The sequence below is a fragment of the Periophthalmus magnuspinnatus genome, chromosome 21, assembly GCF_009829125.3.
Source record: "Periophthalmus magnuspinnatus isolate fPerMag1 chromosome 21, fPerMag1.2.pri, whole genome shotgun sequence".
NCBI classification, from domain to species: domain Eukaryota; kingdom Metazoa; phylum Chordata; class Actinopteri; order Gobiiformes; family Gobiidae; genus Periophthalmus; species Periophthalmus magnuspinnatus.
Window position 1 is genome coordinate 7,879,225 of NC_047146.1, and position 18,962 is coordinate 7,898,186.

General features: G+C 40.2%; 3 protein-coding genes across 6 annotated transcripts; all 3 read right to left on the bottom strand.

The window, feature by feature from the left end:
- Window positions 1-270: 270 nt before the first annotated feature.
- On the bottom strand, window positions 271-5,760 carry tfg (trafficking from ER to golgi regulator). Of its 4 annotated transcripts, none has more exons than XM_033986681.2 (8): window positions 5,606-5,760; window positions 4,440-4,647; window positions 3,767-3,850; window positions 2,878-3,024; window positions 2,562-2,729; window positions 2,336-2,479; window positions 1,606-1,680; window positions 271-1,354 (listed from the first exon to the last, which is right to left on the bottom strand). In XM_033986681.2, the coding sequence occupies exons 2-8, from the start codon at window positions 4,621-4,623 to the stop codon at window positions 960-962; spliced, it is 1,197 nt and encodes a 398-aa protein (XP_033842572.1). In that variant the 5' UTR covers window positions 4,624-4,647; window positions 5,606-5,760; the 3' UTR covers window positions 271-959. The 4 variants fall into 4 exon arrangements, with proteins under 4 accessions (XP_033842572.1, XP_033842571.1, XP_033842570.1 ...); XM_033986680.2 differs by having other exon boundaries at window positions 271-1,357; window positions 5,606-5,754; XM_033986679.2 differs by having other exon boundaries at window positions 1,591-1,680; window positions 5,606-5,754.
- A 306-nt stretch (window positions 5,761-6,066) lies between these two features.
- On the bottom strand, window positions 6,067-6,742 carry jagn1a (jagunal homolog 1a). Its single transcript, XM_033987239.2, has 2 exons — window positions 6,651-6,742; window positions 6,067-6,543 (listed from the first exon to the last, which is right to left on the bottom strand). Exons 1-2 carry the CDS (start codon window positions 6,740-6,742, stop codon window positions 6,081-6,083), a joined length of 555 nt encoding a protein of 184 aa, XP_033843130.1. The 3' UTR covers window positions 6,067-6,080.
- Window positions 6,743-8,958: 2,216 nt separating this feature from the next.
- On the bottom strand, window positions 8,959-16,191 carry col8a1a (collagen, type VIII, alpha 1a). Its single transcript, XM_033987028.2, has 3 exons — window positions 16,134-16,191; window positions 11,197-11,479; window positions 8,959-11,110 (listed from the first exon to the last, which is right to left on the bottom strand). The coding sequence occupies exons 2-3, from the start codon at window positions 11,468-11,470 to the stop codon at window positions 9,174-9,176; spliced, it is 2,211 nt and encodes a 736-aa protein (XP_033842919.1). The 5' UTR covers window positions 11,471-11,479; window positions 16,134-16,191; the 3' UTR covers window positions 8,959-9,173.
- Between the last annotated feature and the right edge of the window lie 2,771 nt (window positions 16,192-18,962).

An 18,962-nucleotide genomic window follows, 5' to 3' on the forward strand; every position in this document is an offset into this window, starting at 1 on the left:
AACATTTATTATAAGATTTACATTCAATTCCTCACACGGAACAGGGCAGATTGACGTGAAAACCAACCATACACTGCCATGGCACACTTCCCAGCTAACCACAGCCCAGAAGAAGGAAAAACAAAATACCGGCATTACCACACTTTTTCCAAATCCGGCTTGGGAAGAAAGGGCAGATAGAAGCCAAACCTAACACGCAGACATGAACTCAGAAAGCATGAGCAGGATGAGCAAGACTGCTTTCTAAACAAAGTACAAATGTACTATAGATGGGTTTCAATCATTTATTAGGTTCCAGAAAAAGTTACACTTTTTACATACAGTTTATACAAACCACTAATCTCACTTGAAGGTATAATTTGTGTTGATATATTAGTAAAAACCAATAAGATAAAGCAGTTGCAAGCCTTAGGGTGTGATTTAACTAAACAAAGAAAGCCTTTTTGGCCACTTTGCCATTACTAGTGTTCCTAACATGGGCAGTTTCATTAATACCAACATGGTGAAAAAATCATAAAGGAAACAGAAGACACACAAACAACATAAAAGGCTGTAACATTTCATTTAGGCTGTATCTAAGTCTAAATTAAACTATTTTGTTCAGATGTTGATGCTCATCCAAGCCACCCAATGAATTGTTACTGAGGCAACAGCCTGTTTTGGTCTTCCAGGTGTGTGCTTACAGACTGTTTACAATATGACAGGTACAAGAGGATTGCTCAAACAAAGACATAATAAATCAAAACAGAAAACAAATAAACCATTGTAAATAAGGGCAAGGACAGAGTGCCATCTTAAGACAACAACACCAACCATCAGATGGGGAAGATTTGCTTGTCATGTTTGGATATTTTTTCAATTAGAGGACAGAGCAGTAAACCAGGAATCCTCACCTACTCCAGATGGAGTCACAGAAGAGGGAGCATGGGACACAGAGATCAAACACTGGTTTGACGTTTTTATCGGTATCCGGGGCCAGGCTGAGTGTAGCCTTGGCCATAAGGGGGGCGGTTGCGGGCATAGGGGTTAGCAGCTCCTGGGGGAGGGGTGTTGCCTGGGGGAGGGGTGTATGCTGGGCGTGGCTGGTACCCTGGACCGGGCTGCGAACTGGGGGGCAGGCTGTAGTTGGCAGGTTGTGCAGCTTGAGAGGTATAGTTTTGAGCAGGGAAGGATCCTGGTGGATACTGCTGCGGTCCCTGAGCTGAATGAGGTGGCTGCTGTCCACCCTGAAAGCCTGGGGTCGGGGCTGGACCAGAGACAGGAGCCTGGGACGAGGGAGGGGCGTAGTTCTGAAACTGCTGCTGTGGAGGCTGTGGTGGGCCAGGCTGTGGTGCTCCAGGCTGAGGGCTGTATCCTGCTGAGGGGGAAAGATTCCAGTTAACAACACAAATAAAGACTGTCACATTCAATAAAAGCATTCACAATCTCCATCCAAAGTAGAGCTGGATGGATAGTTATGAATAATCAGGGGAGGAAAGAAAAACACTTTAATGCCTTTAACGGCTATACCAAGTAGCAAATAGTGAAATGCTTTATCCTAAACAAACTATTAGTTTAGCATTGCATATGATGAATAAAGCATGCTCTTACCAGGATATTGCATACCATACTGTTGAGGTGGGGCACCTGGTTGTGGAGGGGGGTACCCCCCAGGAGCCTGGTACTGCTGGTAAACCTGCCCTAAAAGTAAGAAAAAAAAGGAAAATTAATATTATACAATTTATCAAATTAAATGTGCATTGGATTCATACATTGAATTAGTATGTTTATTATGATTATGAAATACGAGCACAGTTTAAAATTAGGTAAACTTTTCCACTGAATACACTAATGAGCAAAACACAAGACTTGGCAGAGCAGCCACCTGTGTTAACAAGTCCCAGGTTTTGCCTGACGAATAAACACACTTGACAACAAATAACAAGCAAAGTGCTTGGGTATAACGAGAGGGACACTCCAAGGTCTCTCTGGACATTCTGAAACTGGAGCTTATTTTCCACTTTTTGTAGCATCAACATTATGGAAAAGACAACATGTGCTCTGAAAACAGTTCCACATTGTATGAACAAATACCCCACTATATCTCAACCAAGGTAGAGCACAAAAAACATTACAGTATTAAATATACACGTTCATACATTAATGCAATTTAAGAGGACACTGTGGTGTTTATTAGAGATGCATGTAATTGGGCATTTATAGACCAATTAACATCCTAAATTAACTACACTCGAAATCTAGAACAAAGTGCTAAAGTGACAAGGATATGGACATTTTTCTGCTTCACCGACACAATTATTCCTCTAAAAATGCAATGAATTGTATTTCTACACACCATCCATGCCAGCTGGGGGCGCTTGTACTCCAGGATAAGGAGGTTGTGGTTGGGGCGGTACTCCTGGCTGTTGAGCTGCAGATGAGGAAGAGGCAATACTGTCAGGTGTTCCTGAGCGCTCTTCTGCAGCAACTGGTGGAGGAGCTACAAAAAAACAAAAAAAACAAATACAAATTTAACAAATGACTGCATCATGTATACTATTGTGTATGTGTAGCATTCTTACCAGGAGCCTGATCTTCACTCAGGCCAAAAGCTGAAATGACATTCTTGTTGACTTCATCTTGGTTTTTCAGTGGGTCAAAGGCTGACATGCTGGCTGCACTCACTGGAGTGGCGTGTTTAACGGAGGGGTCAGCAACTACCACCTTGCCTTCACGACCATCTACTGTTTCTACAGAGGGAAACATTTACAACATCTTAATTTCATTTCAGTATTCAAAATAATCATCACCTTTTGACTTTGTGTCTGCAAATAGTGCAAAGCCATTCTGAAAAACAAACATTGTAAGTAAGAAAAGTAAGAAATAAAGCACTCTTACCATTGTCTGGAGCAGCTGGGGTCAGACCAGGCTCTGCTGGAGGTTCCAGGCTGTCCAATAGGGTGTTGACTTTATTTCTAAGTTCAATGAGTTCCCGACGTAGATACTTCACCTGACTTGATTCCAAAGGCCGTGGTTGACCATTTACTACAAAAATTATTAGATAAAAAAAAATGTATTAGTTAATTTAGTTTAATTTAAACAAAAATAAACATCTTTAGTAAAATTTTATTTAAAAAAAGACAAGATAGCACTAAATTGTGTGAGACAAGCACAATAAAGAGAATACATCTTATTAAACATTTTCTTTAGAAATGGCATTTCAGTGGAGCTCAACAGTCCTGCTCACTTCGGCTCCAGTTCTGGAAGTAAATTTTCCATTTTTTTTCCTGTAGACTTTTAGAAAAATTCAAATATTAAGAGCTCAAAGATATCGCCAAGGCTAACCAGCTATGTAGTAACCAATACCCATAACGCAGATGTTTAAGGTCCAAAAAACACATTTAAAGCACAAGACCTGGTGAAATGTTTTAATAACTTTGTTGTTCATAAAGTGTTAGAAACTATTTTTAAATACAATTATAGGTAACTCGGGGAAAACTTACAAACTTCTTTTTTTTTTCATAGACTTTCTGAAAAAAAATATAATAGCTAATTTACTTCCGGAACCGAGGAGTCGATGGTCACTCTTGAGCTCCATTGTTCCATAAACTAATGTCAATTCAATTTCTTCAAAGCGTTGTGAGAAAATGTGCATTGTAAATCAACACTGCCCTCAAGTGGTGAAAATAGGCAAATGAACAATCACGACGCATGAAACTGGACATCAAAGATAAATAAAAGAAATAAATCTAGATGAACATGTCTACATGTACTATATCACACTTACCAAACAATGTCAGTTTTAGTATCCTACTACATTGGATAGCAAAAGTAAGGTCTGAGCTGTCAAACATTGTAATGAGGTCATCATCTGAAGAAATAAAAAGACAAATACACACGGTTATTGGTGAAAATAAAAATTTTGTAGTTTATACGTTTCTTGATTCATTTAATTTAATTTCATGAGACATATTAGTCATTTTTCTAGTACTTGGCAATGAACTATAAATACATAGATTATCGTTTTACTTTTAAAAAAATTTAAATTGTAAACCACAAAATTCATTTAAACGGCTTAGTAATAGAAATGGGACAATTGACATAGTGCCATTTCATTGTAGCAAGCATTTTCACTGTTAATGTTTCATTCAAATAGCTACACAACTACATTAACTATTTTTTAACTTTACAGCCAGGATGCCTTGAGTAACTGCCAGGACTAAGACTTAGTAGAGGTATATAGGGGGCAGGTGAAAACAGCCATTTTTGAGGACTCAAAATAATAATATAATAAACCTATTACTCAAATATGCATGAACCTATCGAACTCCGAGTACGCTAATGAGGGAAATCTGTTATAACAGGACTAAAAGCTCATAATAATTATTTAGCATAGCATATTCCCTTTAAAAATACATTAAAACACAACTATACACTCCAACGTCTAGACCTTAACTTACCTTCATCCTTATATTTTATTGTAACCTCGTCATTACTCTGCAGCTTGCCTCGAAAGACACGCTGCATCATCAGCACCAGCTCGTCGTAAGTGATGTCTTCATTGTGGATGGGGATCCGCCTGATGTCATCGCCTAACTGGGCTTTGATGATCAGCTTCCCGCTCAGGTCCAGCTGGCCGTTCATGGTGCGTCTGTCCTCTTCTACCACCTAGTAAATGGCAGAGTTAGAAAGCCAAGAGGTCGGGACAGTCAAGTAGCAAAGTCCAATCTATCTCCCTGTACAGTAGATGCTATGAACTTTGGTCAAAGATATAATGTAGGCCTCCAGCAACGAACAGTTCAGTCAGACAAAGAGGTATATATTTAACACATCTCTGGCATTTTCTGAAATTTCTGGCATTATGATTTTTCGGAACACTCGAAATGGGCCTGTACCTGCAGCTAGTACATTTTGGTAGAAAAATGCTGTTTCCTTGCCATGGCCGATGGAATAATTAGCTGGATGCTAGGGATTTTATGCTAACAATAGCATGTGATTCTGGAGACTAATCCAACGTTAGTAATATATAATCTTAAAAAATATATATATATATATATATCACGGCTCATGTCATCCAGATATAAAGAGCTAGGAGTCAAGGATTAGTTATGAAAGAACACGCCTAACAGCTAGCAGTCATATGTCAATGGCGTATGAATGACTAGGATCTCTCTAGACAGTTTGTGAAACCAATAACATCTATTCCCAAGACAACCCTCGTGCCCATCTATTCAAAGCAATCACGCAATTCGAGTCACGTTTAGTTTACAGATCAGCAGGTCATACAGATGTCATGTTGTTTTATTATATCCATGGATGTCACTGACAAACATTCCAAATGCTAAGTTAGCAACATTAACCAAGCCCAGTGACGTAGGCATTCATAAATCATGCGAATATGTGTACAGAACCTTTTATAGTATATTCATTGGAGTCACATTTTAAATCAGTAACGATCGATACTTGTTCGGGAAACATATAATGTTAGCAGTTCATGTTAGCTGTGTGCGAACAGATTAGCCACCCAAAGCTAAACGACGTAGCTCGACTTTGGCAAGTGGTTATGTAGCATCCAAAACAAATTAAGAGTAGATGGTTTATTAACAGTCTAGACGCAGACATTCACCTGAATCAGACGACTTGACCACGCTGTATTTCACAGGTTTCCCCAAACCTGAAAATCAGATGTTCTACCTCCTAGCTAACTGAACCGAGCCTGGGCCAGCATCAGGAAGTATCCAGCAGAATGACAACGTCAACACGTACGTGGCATTCTTAGTGCGCATGCGCAGTTCATTAATACAAAATTTATTAACCACCAGTGATCATTTATGGTTACTCTTTATTTTATGGCTTGTTTTGAGCAAATATGTTTCGTATTACACAAGGAGTTAATACAAACTATCAGCCTGTCACAAAAGCTCAAATAATTGTAGAGTTAATCCAAAAGTAGGCTATATAGATTTTATTGCAATGTAATGTATATAATAAGATACAATTACAACTTAAACATTAAAGTTCAAATACAAACTAAATTATTCAAAAGTAAAAGTAAAACATTAGAGAAAAACATTTATTAGAATAGTGGTGGATATGTTTGGTTATTTCTTCTTCTTCTCTTGTGTAGCACTAAACCATGAGTCCAGCAGTTTTTTCATGTAATAAAGCTGCCATGCATGTACTTGAACAGCAATCACCATGACTACGTACATGACAGTCACTGCAGAGAACCCAAAAATGAACCGATAAGCCTTTCCATGGCGGTAAAGCTGCTTTGCAACAGGAAACATCTCCATTCCACCGTAAATTAGGGGTGCTACAGAAAATAATCCTCCACTGATCAAGGATAAGACAAGGTAGCTAATGTTATTATTTGGAAGCGACAAGCTGCTACAAAACAAAGGAATAAGACTGAGTAGGTATGGATACTCCCATTGATATGGCTTTGATATGATGTCATGTGATACCAGATCGAAGTGGCTAACTATCACCTGTGCAACCACTAGGAGCCAGATTAGAAAGTGGACAAAGTTCAATTTCCGGACCTCTGATTTAAGGGAGGCGCTGAAAAAAATAAAACAGTAGTAATTAATTAAACAAATAAGCTCAAAGAGATCATACACTATATTGAACTTTTGTTAATCAAATGTCTTTAAGAAAATTGGACTCACCTCATATGAAAAAGAGGGATTACTCTTTCTTGTCTTGGCATCTTGTCATTTCCATTCAAACCTGTTAACTTGGAACCTCCACGTGATGTCATGATGAAAAACCTTTAAAACATATTTGTTTTAAATTGAAACAGTTTCAAAATATTCATCACACTAAGAGAGAATGAGCACAATTATTATTTCTTAACCCCAATGGACAAACACAATTTGAGATGATAATATGACACAAGGTTAAATATGGGCCTACATTTTAATCGTGATGAATCAGTGTTAAGTGTGGTAATCAAATTCTTTCAAGACAAGACAGATGAGTAACCCATGGATCTATTACAGGCTATTTGCATAGGGCTAAGCGAGCAAGACTTGCTAAAGCTAATAAACCACATTTAGCCGTAAGACGTCAAACGCCAATTATTTTGTAATAAACAGGGAACTGTAATACACATTTTATTACAAAAGTCGGCAGTATTTAGCAGAAATATTCACCTGTATATTGTCTAGAGCCAAAGAGCAGGTTACACTCGGATTCAGACAAAAGCTGTAACAGGATGGAGGCACGAGGCGGGCGACAGATGAACACTGCGCATGCGCAGAGACTCTCCGGAAACCCTGCCCAGAACCCCAGCATCAGCATCTGTCCTGCTTTTGACCCTTTCACAATCAAAACCTTATTAGATAAGATTTTCTACCAAATCTCTAACCTGGCTACCAAAACAAAATAGCGTGAGTGCGATTTAATTATTAAATGTAGCCCTTTGTTTTTCCTAAAAGTTTCACGTGGCTCCTTGAACCTGTCCAAACCCAGAGGGTGCAGTGCCCCAATTTATACCCGCATAAGTCTACTAAGTAGGCTATAACTTTTGGGAATGTTTGCAATTTGTTGAGACAAACACTGCGATGTAGATTAGTGGAGGTTTGAGCTTGTGCAGACCAGGAGCATTATATCTAGTCTCTGATCTGATAAACTCATCATCATGTTGCCTGTAGTTGTCTAATCAGGGCCAACTACAACTGCAGTTTATGGAGGACATTCTTGCTTTGGTTTGTGAATTGGTCACTGTCACCTTTACAATTGATACTTTGTTTGCAGTGACATCAGCTGGGATGTTCTGAACGTATGTGTATGAGTGTGATCATATGTTCATGATCCTGTTTAGGAGTTTGAGAGTGACTAACTGAAAAACTTTTGACTACTGTTATCTAGCATGTGACGTAATTTTATTTGAAAGGGACTTGTTTAACAGCACAAATCAGCTTACCTGTTGTGGTTCTATCTAAACCAGCTCTTTCTGGTCAAATTGTGTTAAAATAAAGCTCAGATTAAAGCCTCAAATAGAGCAGTGCTTACAGTTAGCCTCACATCCCCAGAGAACATTGATGACATCAGATGCAAAGTAACAATATGCTGTTATTTTTGGTTAAATTGTTATTTATCTTACAGTCCTACCTAAAGGAAATGCAAATTAAAAACCCTGTATCTTGATGTAGATTCATGTACTGCTTTAGTCAATGCAACAGTGGCTCTTAGTGGACTAGGCTGTACCAAATATGTTTTGCATGACAGTAGCATTTTGATTATACTTTTTAATAGGTCTAATGAAAAAAAGAGAGACATAAAATAAAATGTTTTATTAAAAACAACATACACAATAGCCTATTAACAAATCACATATAATTATGACAACACAATTGTTTGGTTACTTTTGGTTACAATTATATATTAGAGCCATGAATAAAAGTAGAAATATTACTTCTTTATTGCTTGCAATTTACCTGTAAATAAATAAATCACAGAAGTGTATCTTGTTGAATCATATGTAATCAATGGTTGACATACTGTAGCCTAAAATTTGACCTTATTATTAGCTGTGATACAAATCTGACCCTACACAAGACGCCAGAACAAGTATGGTGAATGCCTGTTATTATATCTGACACTTATTGGATTGTTTTGACCAGAGATAATTTAAAAAAAAGACAAAATGTACATTGTGCTCGCTGTGTTAACTCACTATATATTACCCAAGTCTTAGTCTCACATTATTTAAAACGTCATTTGATTTATACCATGTTGTGGACATCATTTCCAGAGTCACTTTGGAGAATAATTATATATTTAGCAATAATTTACAAGTCTCCACCACAACTTCTCTTTACTATGCAGTCCTTTGGAAATAAAAATGTCATTCAATTATTTTACATACTTTTGCATCTGTAACCACATCCTACATTCTTGCCCTCCTTTTTCGTACCCATAAGAACAAACACTTGCCACCTTCTCAGACAATCACATAACTTTCACCTCTTTATTTGGGTAGCTGTCACTTTTTTCATCGGGTGCCAGCCAAACCATCTGATTCGTATACTTTTCTTTGATATGAATCCATATCTATTTGATTGAATTATAAAACCTTAACATGTCTTTAGATTCTGAAGATATTTTATTACCTTTTATCTAAAAACACCAGATTGCTGTCCTTAATTCAAACATTTGTTTACAATGTAATGTACACTACTATTGTTTTACATAGGATATAACAAATACCCAGAAAATGACGAGTGCACATATTGCCCTGCATAAAGTCCTGCAGCCTGATCTGAGGGCAGCTGTATATATACAGTGTCCCCTGGTTGGAGAGGTAGTACTGCACTTCCAGATGCTTGATCCAGAAAACCCTTTTTATATTCATCATATGTGTACATTACTGGTTCATTGTTCCTCATCAAGGATACCCACACATTGGCTCCTTTGCACTGAACATGGTAGGCAAAGTAATAAATTCCAGGTAACTCACAAGTGAAAACTCCAGTTTGGGGATTATAGTTTTGCCGTCCGTTGTACAAAAGCCTATCAAAAACAACGGGACTGCCCACTGGTGGAAATGGTGTCGTTAAAATTGCAGTGAATGCTGGCATTTCCAATCCACTAGCTCCCATAACTTCTGTACCACCGGCACCGAACTTGCCCTTCTTACCATAACCCCCAGCCTTCACTCCATCAAGTCCAGGTCCCATCTCAGAGAGTACTCCAGACATGTCAGGTGCTAATCCAGGTTCTCCAGGTGGACCTGGTGGTCCTGGGGGGCCAGGCAGACCTGGTTGTCCTTGGGGTCCAACTGGACCTTCTTTTCCAGTGGGGCCAATTGGGCCACGGAGACCAGGATTTCCTTCACCTGCAGGACCTGGTGGCCCAGGTGGGCCACTCTCTCCTTTTGGACCAGGAACACCAGGTGGTCCAATTGGCCCTCTCGTACCATCCATTCCTGGAATCCCTTTAGGACCTTGAGGTCCAATCTCACCAGGCAAACCATCTAGTCCATTAGTTCCTGGAAGCCCTTGAGGTCCAGGTTGACCAGGAAGTCCTTTGTGTCCACTCTCTCCTTTCGCACCAGCTGGTCCTGGTGGGCCTCTAAGTCCTGGTTCTCCACGATCTCCTGGAAGTCCATCTCTACCAGCCAGGCCAGGAGGTCCAACATCTCCCTTGGCTCCATTAAGACCTTTAGGTCCACCTTCTCCACATTCCCCTTTTGGCCCAGGTGCACCTATACCTCCAGCTGGCCCCATAGGGCCTGAAAGACCTATTGAACCCTTTAGTCCCGGAAGCCCAGTCATACCAGGAGGTCCTGCAAGGCCTTTATCTCCTTTCAGTCCAGCTGCCCCTGGTGGACCATTCATACCTTTATCACCTTTTGGTCCTGGGAGTCCAGGTTTACCAAATCCAGGTAATCCTGGCTTTCCTGGTAGACCTGGAGGTCCTGGGTGACCTTTAGCACCTGCAGTACCTGGTTGTCCAGGAAGGCCATTTGGCCCTGGCTTTCCTACACCTGTTAAACCTTGTGGGCCTGGAGCACCGGTCTCTCCTGGTGGTCCAGCTGGTCCTTGCAGTCCAGGATGTCCTTTGTCTCCTGGTGGACCTTTTGGACCAGGTGCTCCGTGTAGCCCAGGTTTCCCAAAACCAGGAAGTCCTCTTGGCCCAGCTGGTCCAGCTGGCCCTGGAAGTCCTTTATGGCCGGGTTGTCCTGGCATGCCCATCCCTTTGTCTCCTTTGGGTCCTGGTAAACCTGGTAAGCCTGGAAGTCCTTTGTGACCTGGTTCACCTTTGGGGCCCGGTTGGCCTGGTAGTCCGGGTACACCAGTTTTACCTATCCCTGGTAGCCCAGGTGGTCCTGGTGGGCCTTGGGGTCCTTGCTGTCCTGCTGGTCCCATCTCACCGCTAGGGCCAATTTCACCTTGGATTCCAGGCTCTCCATCTGCTCCAGGTCTGCCTGGCAGTCCCTGCAATCCAGGTTTGCCCAATCCGGGTAATCCCGGGGGACCAGGTGGCCCTGGTCGTCCCTCGGGTCCTGGTAGTCCATTGCCTGAAGGCCCAGGAGGACCTGGAGGTCCCTCTGGTCCTGGGGGACCCATTGGACCTGGTCCACCCTGAGGAACTCCCTCAGCACCACTGGGAATGGTCTGACCTGATTGGAATGAAATATAAACTCTGTAATACCCATGTTTTATGTAACATAATCTACCAAACATAGAAAACAGAAAATCTTGATACCTTTGTCCTGGCCACCGTTAATGACACCTCCATTTCGAGGACCTTTGCCCTTCACTGGCATCTGTGGCATCTCCTTCCGATAGTGTGGGTACTGCATATAAGGCATCTCTTTGCCCATGTATTGTTGCTGGGGGAAGCCCTCCTTGCCCATATGTTGTTGGTACTGTTGTATTGGCTGGTATTGTTGAGGATGTTGCTTATAAAATGCCCCATTAACACACGTGAGGACTGCCAGCTGCAGGGACAGGAGGAGGGGGGCAGGGAGGGGAGTCATGACGAAGGCCTGGAATGAAAGCAAACAACAAATTTGTTGAAATACAAACACAGTGCAGTTTCAATTTGCACATTTGGACAAACACTGCCACCTCCTGGACCTGTTTATAAATGCATGTTATTTTCCATCATAGTTCGCCCCCTAGGTCAATACGTTTCGCATGAAATCAAGAACAGCTTCTAATTTGGATTATTTTTGCAGTCAGCCTTGATGATAGTGACGCAAATAAATATCTAAATATTTATTTAAACTATCTCAATGGCAATAATCAGATAATCACAAGATTATCATCATAGATCAGATATCATGGCAGTCCATTTGAAAAGTACTAAAACATGTAAATATCATGGTTGAGGTTCAGGCATCACATAAAAAGTGTCAAACTAACACAAAAGTTCACAATATCACTATCAGTATCTGACTTATATTTAGACAAACAACTGATCCACAAGGGAGGATACGTAAACACAGTGGTTCACAAATGTCAGAATCAACTTAAGTTTATGATACAGTATGTTTATTTCTATTTCATATTTTTCAGCCCATCTAGAGCCACACGGTGGATACTTCGTCACTAACTCTTTGTGAGCCTTGCCCCATTTCTCAGCAGACTGGTGATTTTGACATGGTTGTGCCACTAACTCCCCTGATGAGAGTTTTTCTTTGAAAGCAGCCCAGTATAGCATCCACAGTGACACATGTGAGACGCGATGAAGAGGCCAAAGAAATACTTCATTCAAGAAAAATGATTCTTTTTTTTTACATGGTTGGGGCTAATAACTAATATTATTATAATTAATATCATTGTAATATATATTGTATAGGCTGTATGTTGATATACTAGTGATACATGATATTGTCATTTTGTACGTATGGAAACTTTTAAGGTGCTGCCAACCTCAGCTGCTACAGGTCAGAGGTCCAAACAGATGTGGTCTTTTTAAAAGTAAGTTGTCGTAGCAACTGGCAAGTGATGGAAAGTCTGCTGTCCTCCCGCTTCACTCATTTGATGTATTTTTCTTTAAAACATTATTGCATATTAGCAGCTGAGTAGCCTATTCATAAAGTGTCCACTTACATAGTGGGACACAAACATTTACCGGTAAATTCCACTTTATAACTTGTTATAAGAAAAAACAGTAAGCGAACAACATTTGACCTTATATTAACAGTGCCATTGCTCTGTGCACAAACAGAAAACATTACTTTATCAGAGACTTTGAACAGAGATAAGTTTGATGTTTTCAGATGAAGGCAGGTGTCAGTAACATCTCGTCTCCTTTAGAGGTGACCTCAAATGCTTCATGCAGCTTCATTCATAATTTTACTACATGTTGCAGGGGCATGGCTACACACATATTTTCTGTTGACATTTGTCTTGCCAAAGACACGTGCCCTCTGACATATACGTAATGTAGTGTGAGATGTCAGTACCGCCCCAGACAGAATGTTTCCTGGACCACTTCCAGATGTCTCTCTTTTTGACAACCACAACTATAACAACTTGTGAAGTCTTAACAAACTGACTGCTAGTGTTCTGAGTTTGATTCCCATACACAAGTACACAAATAAGGCACAGAACAACTTTAGAAATACTGCATTTGAGGGTAATAAGGTCATACAAAACTTGAGTGCTACACTGGCATGTATTCAATTGTATTGCAAACAAAAAAGTGCTCTCGCTCTAAACACCTTTACGATTTCATGTTTGAAAAAGTACTGCTGCCTTCAGCAGTACTACTACTTTGAAGGGTTTGTTGCATGATTATAACGAGTACCACGTACACTTCAACACACACATCAGCCAGGTACATGTCAGTATTATTCATTTAGAACACCACTGTGAAAAGCTTTGGCTTGACAGCAGGACCTCTACTGCACAAACAAAGCCAGTAAAATAACAGTGGTGTGGTATACAGTCAGAATAATAAATATTAGCTGTTAGTCTGGCTCCTCTGCTCAGACGCATCTGTCTCTCAGTCTGTCTCGGGAAACAGAGAGCTGACTGTTGTGGCGCGTCTTCACCCTCTGCCTAATTCCTCTCCTCTCTGAGGGAGAGGGCCCGCCTGCCCTCCTGCCCCTGTCCCAGCGCCCTCAAGCATCCCGAGTCACTGACCTGCGCCACTGCATGACCTTGTAAAGTGCAGTGAAACTCGGCAGTTGACTGTGTGTTGCTACATTACCATGCTAATAGAACACCAACTATGAGCAAAACATAGTGAAACAAGTATAAGTGCTCAAAATGATAGGAACATTTTCAGAAGAGTAAGTCAAAACTATTACAAGGATCAAATATCCAATGGTAGACCTACTATCACTGCCATGAAAACAACAGCAACATCTATTACCATTACTGTTGCCACTCCTGCTGCTACTTGTTTTAAAATGTACTTTAGTTAAGTCCAGTGGTAGAATCTAATGAAGCAAAAGTAGTAAAGTATAAAGCAAATAAAAATGTGCAAAATGCTTTTAGTTTTGACTCTTTAAGTAAACAGGTACTTTAATTCTTTTAATAAGCAGGTTTATTGACTTTTACTTGAGTATGTTTTTGCTCCATTACCTATACTTTTACTTTACAAAACTAGTACTTCTTCCACCTCTGGTTAAGTTTACAAAGGATATTCTCTCCAAAACCTTTATTAAAGATGCACCATGTAACTTTTCCACCACCTGCTCGTGTTCATAGAGATGTTAACATGTTTGCCTTTAATGTTCCATAGTATGACATTAGCCTTATCTATCTCCATAGAGACAAACGAAAGTGCCACCAGGCCAAGTTACAGGTCTGATCTGTGCAGAGGCGACCCAACTGACAGAAACAGTGCATGTTTTTTGATATGATAAAAACACTTGTAATTAAGTCAATTTTAGCTAAACAAGAACAGGCAGGTAAAGCAGTAACAAATAGTGCACCTTTGTATCACTTTCTAGAAAATAAAGTTCTTGCTAATTACATGATGCAGCTCTGTACAGTTTATATGGTGTTTTCCTGACATTTGTAGGTCATAGTTTAGATTTTACCACAATGCACACCTCATAAAATTAACTCCTCCTCAAGTCACGCTGCAAACATTCTCACTCAAACAAAGCCAATATAAAAAGCAAAGGATACACATGGAGCGCCACAGCTGTGCAGCTAAATAAGCACCATGTTTACCTCTTCCTGCTCCCATACCTTCTATCTTTTGTCCCATACATTCTTGTAGCGGCGCTGAATAGAGCTCACTACGACAGCGTCCACAAACAAGCAGGCGTGCTTAGGTCAATGCAGGGCCACTGAATGATGCAATATATTATGTAAAGGAAGGTTCAATTTACAGTGGACGTTAGTTTGGGAAAAAGTTTGCATTTGAATCAAGAGCTTTGCAGTGGTATTTACAATAGTGCAGTAGCAGTAGTCATAGGAATACCAGCAAGCAGCAGCAAAGCGATGTTAGAACCGGTGGTAGTAGAAGTTTGTTTCTAACCAAAAAGAAGTTGTAAGCTCACTGAAATAATGTGTGTAGATAGATTTAAAGGGATCTGGTGTCCTAGGACCCAGGGTTTTAGGGCCCCGGAAGTGAACTGTCATCTTATTAATTTATATCTGAGGGAGGCCCATGTGTAGTTTCTTGACCCAGGTCCTGAAATTTCTGTAAACAGGCTTGCATACACACACAAAAGTGATAATTTGTACTAAAAAAAACATCTAATTGTGTTTTTTTCGGACAAGCATTGCAATTAGAATGATAATGTATGTTTTAGTAATAGGATTCTGAAAAAAAATTCACATTCAAGTCCAGAGGAATTGACAAACACCTGAAAATTATGCACTGACAAACTAATACAACAATCACATTTCAGAACATGTTTCCATAGATCTAAACTACAGGGTCAGCAGGATTTTTATGCAGAAAAGAACACAATATTTTGTTGTTCGTGAATGAAATTTCTAGCTTTATAATTTGCAAGTTGAGTCTATTCAAATTACAGTTTTGGTTTGATTGCGTTAATCTTGCAGCCCTACTTTCATATAACAAACAGCAGCAGTAGCAGCAGCTATAATACCAGTGCTGGATTAGCCATGCTTGTGACCAAAATGACCTCTTGTTTCACACTCTCTCACTGGTTTCACGTAAAGAAAATCCCACCTTTGAGCACCTGAATATGTGACGTTATAGTCCAGACATCAGGCGGATGTGAGTTGAGAAAAAAACATAACAAATCAAATCAGCTGGAGCCGGGTCTGCTCAGGGCCTGAAGTTAGTGTTTGCTTGGAGTCTCTTCTCACCAAACTGCTGCTCTTTCCTCAGTCCCATATATATCTAACAGTTTACCTCCAGCCATTAAGATGCACAACACAAGCACATGCATAATTGCTTCAGTTCAACCGTGCAACCATCTTCATACAGACAGGTATAGAAAACATCTGATTATGTGCATGCACTGGCCTGCAGCATACTGTATATGAAATATTCTGTGTAGAGGGAAGTTCAAACACAAGGGAGAACTATTTGAACGGGATGAATAGTGACATTTTTATCAATTACACATGCTGAGCTATTGGTTGTAAGTTTGTTTCTTGCTGCAGTCAAAAACGAAATCAAAATTTGTGCTTAATTCTCAGATGGTTTCCCAGAATGTTGCATATAATTTAAGTAAGGATTAAAATGGCAGTGCTTACCTTTGAGAGTGGCCGTTTATGATGTAAAATGACTGCAGCCTCACCCCCAGACAAAGACAACACACAGAGTGAACCCTTGGATGCACACCTTGTAGTTAAAGCTTATATCTGCCAGTGGGCGGAGCCTCTGAGGGTGGGTGGGGAGCACAGAGGTGGAGAGGGGGTAATGGAGGAATGGGAACAACTCAGCTGAGAGCAAATATGACCTCCCAAACCATAATTTATAATGGTAAAACATGTGAATATGCCCCAGCGGACAGGGCAAAATGAGACTGGTAGCAACAGAGGAATGTTGGGTTTATTGTGTTAAAATGTAGTTCGTTTTTTGTGATGAAACCTAAAATGTGATCACTTTAAATTGGGGAAAAGGAGGGACAAGTTGTTGAATATGGTGGAACATGGAGGAAAAGACTCTGGGAATTTAAGCTCATAGATAATTACTGTAATAACACCTTATCATTTTGAGTTTTGATCAATGTAATCACAGAGAAATGAATGAATGGCCAACCTGTTACGACCCAGAAAGCCAGTAAACTCAAAAGTCTGTGTTCCCTTGTGAGGAAAAAAACAAAACGTTTTCTATGTAAATCTCACTTTGTCATGTCTGTGTAATCCCTCAGTCATCCAGGTATGATACAAAGTAAAGTTATTTGAGTCAAGACGTTTTGCTGCATCTTCGCTCAAATAACTTTTTGTCCAGTTGACAGAATAACATTTTTCTTTTAGTATGTGGCATCAATGAAAAAGTGGGACATTCTGTAAGTGGAAACAGGGACTGAAATAGCTGAAAGTACCAAAAGAAGAACAGGTGGTGATCATAGACTGTATATATAAATGGACATAGCTAATCTGCTAGCTGCTGCGTTCCAAATAGGAAGTGAGCATGGGTGCGCTTCAGGCTCCATCAACTCTGACTCCAGTTCACTTTACATTAGAAACCTGTGTCCTCTCTCTCTGTAACTGCTGCTGTCAGCCTCATCATTTTGGTCTTAAAATATTCGTATTAACCTGCTCTACATGATCCTGGTATTTTTATTTCGCTATTGTGTCCGTAAATCTAGATATGAATATTAATACCAGACAAATCAGGCGTCTTCTTTCCCTGCGGTCGCACCCACGAGCGCAGGGGTGTCCAAACTTTTCTCATTGACACAGACATACAAAAACACAGACAAAGCTGAGGGCCGATTGAGGGCCATAGACTGGTCACCAATACAGTGAATACTTCAAATCTGTGTTATTATTACAAGTTAGACTGAACCACTAGACCTTTATTCATGTTTACATCCTCAATGAGACAAATTAAATATTTGATATGGGCTTGTTAAAGCAGATTTTCAGAAATGTAGAGTAAAAAGTACAGTTTAAAGTGATATGGGACAATTCGCCTGAAAGCTTGAGGGCCAAAAGAAATTGGTCTGAGGGCCGTGTTTGGTCCCTGGGCCACAGTTTGGGCATGCCTGCACTAGCATTAGCAACAGGTTTGATTGAGAGCATTGCAAAGTGCCTGCTCCCTGCAAAACCCCTCCCTGCGGGAAAAGACGTTACCTGGCTCCAGATTGGCACTTTGGTTGCTATGATACTCATGGTCGGAATTCCTAATATGCAATTTTTCTCCAAATTGGCCACTATAGCGGCTAGCATCAGTGAGCTTTATTTGACTGGAGCTGAACGCTGTGGGTGACGTCACACTCACTTAGTCACGTCACACTCACTTAGTCCACTTCTTTATACAGTCTTTGGTGGTGACCCTGTTCAAATATTAAAACAATGTATACAGTTTATAAAAAAGTACAGTTTGGTGGATAGTTGGTGATATACTGATTTGAAATGTGCATCAATAAAAGTACCAATGTAACAAACCAAGTGTGTCCACTTTTAATTATGAACAGATTTTGAACCATTATGATAGAGTGCTAAATACACGTGAAATGTTTAAGTGTTTAGGCTTCTCTATAGCCCTGTTATTTCATATGACATGGTGTTGTTTATTGTCATACAGGACCAGTGGTTGACTGTACTCTCCACAAGTGTTGGCTGTTGTAGCAAAGAATCTCTGTTTTAAATCATTAGTTCAAATCCATTACATTTGTGCACGGTCGGTTTAAAAGCAGCGTTTCCATTACATATGAATAATACAGTTGCTTTTCTATGTCAAAGCAGTCATTGCATTTGTGTGTGAATTAAAGTCAGCATGAAGCTTAATGACAATCTTTTTACAATTGCATCCATTTACAGCTCTGCACTAAAAATACCCTAATAACATTTGTGCAGTCATTTTATTGGTGTGTCCTGACAAACTCTTTCCAGGGCAGTTTGACACCTGTCCACAAAAACTTACTCAGAAACACTCACCTTACGCACACCACACGCTGTTCTGTGTCTCCATTGTGACCTGCGTAAAGTGAATGGCGTTTTAGCATTTCTGAACAGAGGCTTACAGTGTGTACAGTTTGTTGAAGGCAGCTCAGTCAGTGCACGTGTATGAGTGTACATGACGGGCGTGAGTGTGGGTCAGAAATGGCACCGTGGTGTGGAGAGGGTGGATGTCCTGTTGCATCTACAGCAGGTAAGTGCCAGCTTACTCAGCTCATGGGCCTGTCTCAGCATCTGTCACCTTTTGGGATGAGGGGCTGATGTGAGGGTGTTCTCACAGTCCCTCGAAATATTTTTTACATAGTTAAGATCATAATACCAGTGTTTTTTTTAATAACATGTTCACCATTAGTATGATCACAGTTGAAGTAGACGTATACTTTGGTGCACTATGTGTAACACTGTAGATGGAGGGTTTGCCACCTGCTTGTCACCATGGAGATGTTATTGGTT

Bases quoted from the DNA above. Each gene is read 5' to 3' on its own strand.
- tfg (XM_033986678.2), bottom strand. From the start codon at position 4,623: ATGAACGGCCAGCTGGACCTGAGCGGGAAGCTGATCATCAAAGCCCAG. The intron at 3,851-4,439 runs GTAAGTTAAGGT...TTATTTCTTCAG, and splicing joins AATAAAATATAAGGATGAAG to ATGATGACCTCATTACAATG. The intron at 1,681-2,335 runs GTGTGTAGAAAT...TCTTACTTTTAG, and splicing joins GCCCCCAGCTGGCATGGATG to GGCAGGTTTACCAGCAGTAC.
- jagn1a (XM_033987239.2), bottom strand. From the start codon at position 6,742: ATGACATCACGTGGAGGTTCCAAGTTAACAGGTTTGAATGGAAATGAC. The intron at 6,544-6,650 runs GTGAGTCCAATT...TATTTTTTTCAG, and splicing joins ATCCCTCTTTTTCATATGAG to CGCCTCCCTTAAATCAGAGG.
- col8a1a (XM_033987028.2), bottom strand. From the start codon at position 11,470: ATGACTCCCCTCCCTGCCCCCCTCCTCCTGTCCCTGCAGCTGGCAGTC. The intron at 11,111-11,196 runs GTATCAAGATTT...CATTCCAATCAG, and splicing joins TAACGGTGGCCAGGACAAAG to GTCAGACCATTCCCAGTGGT.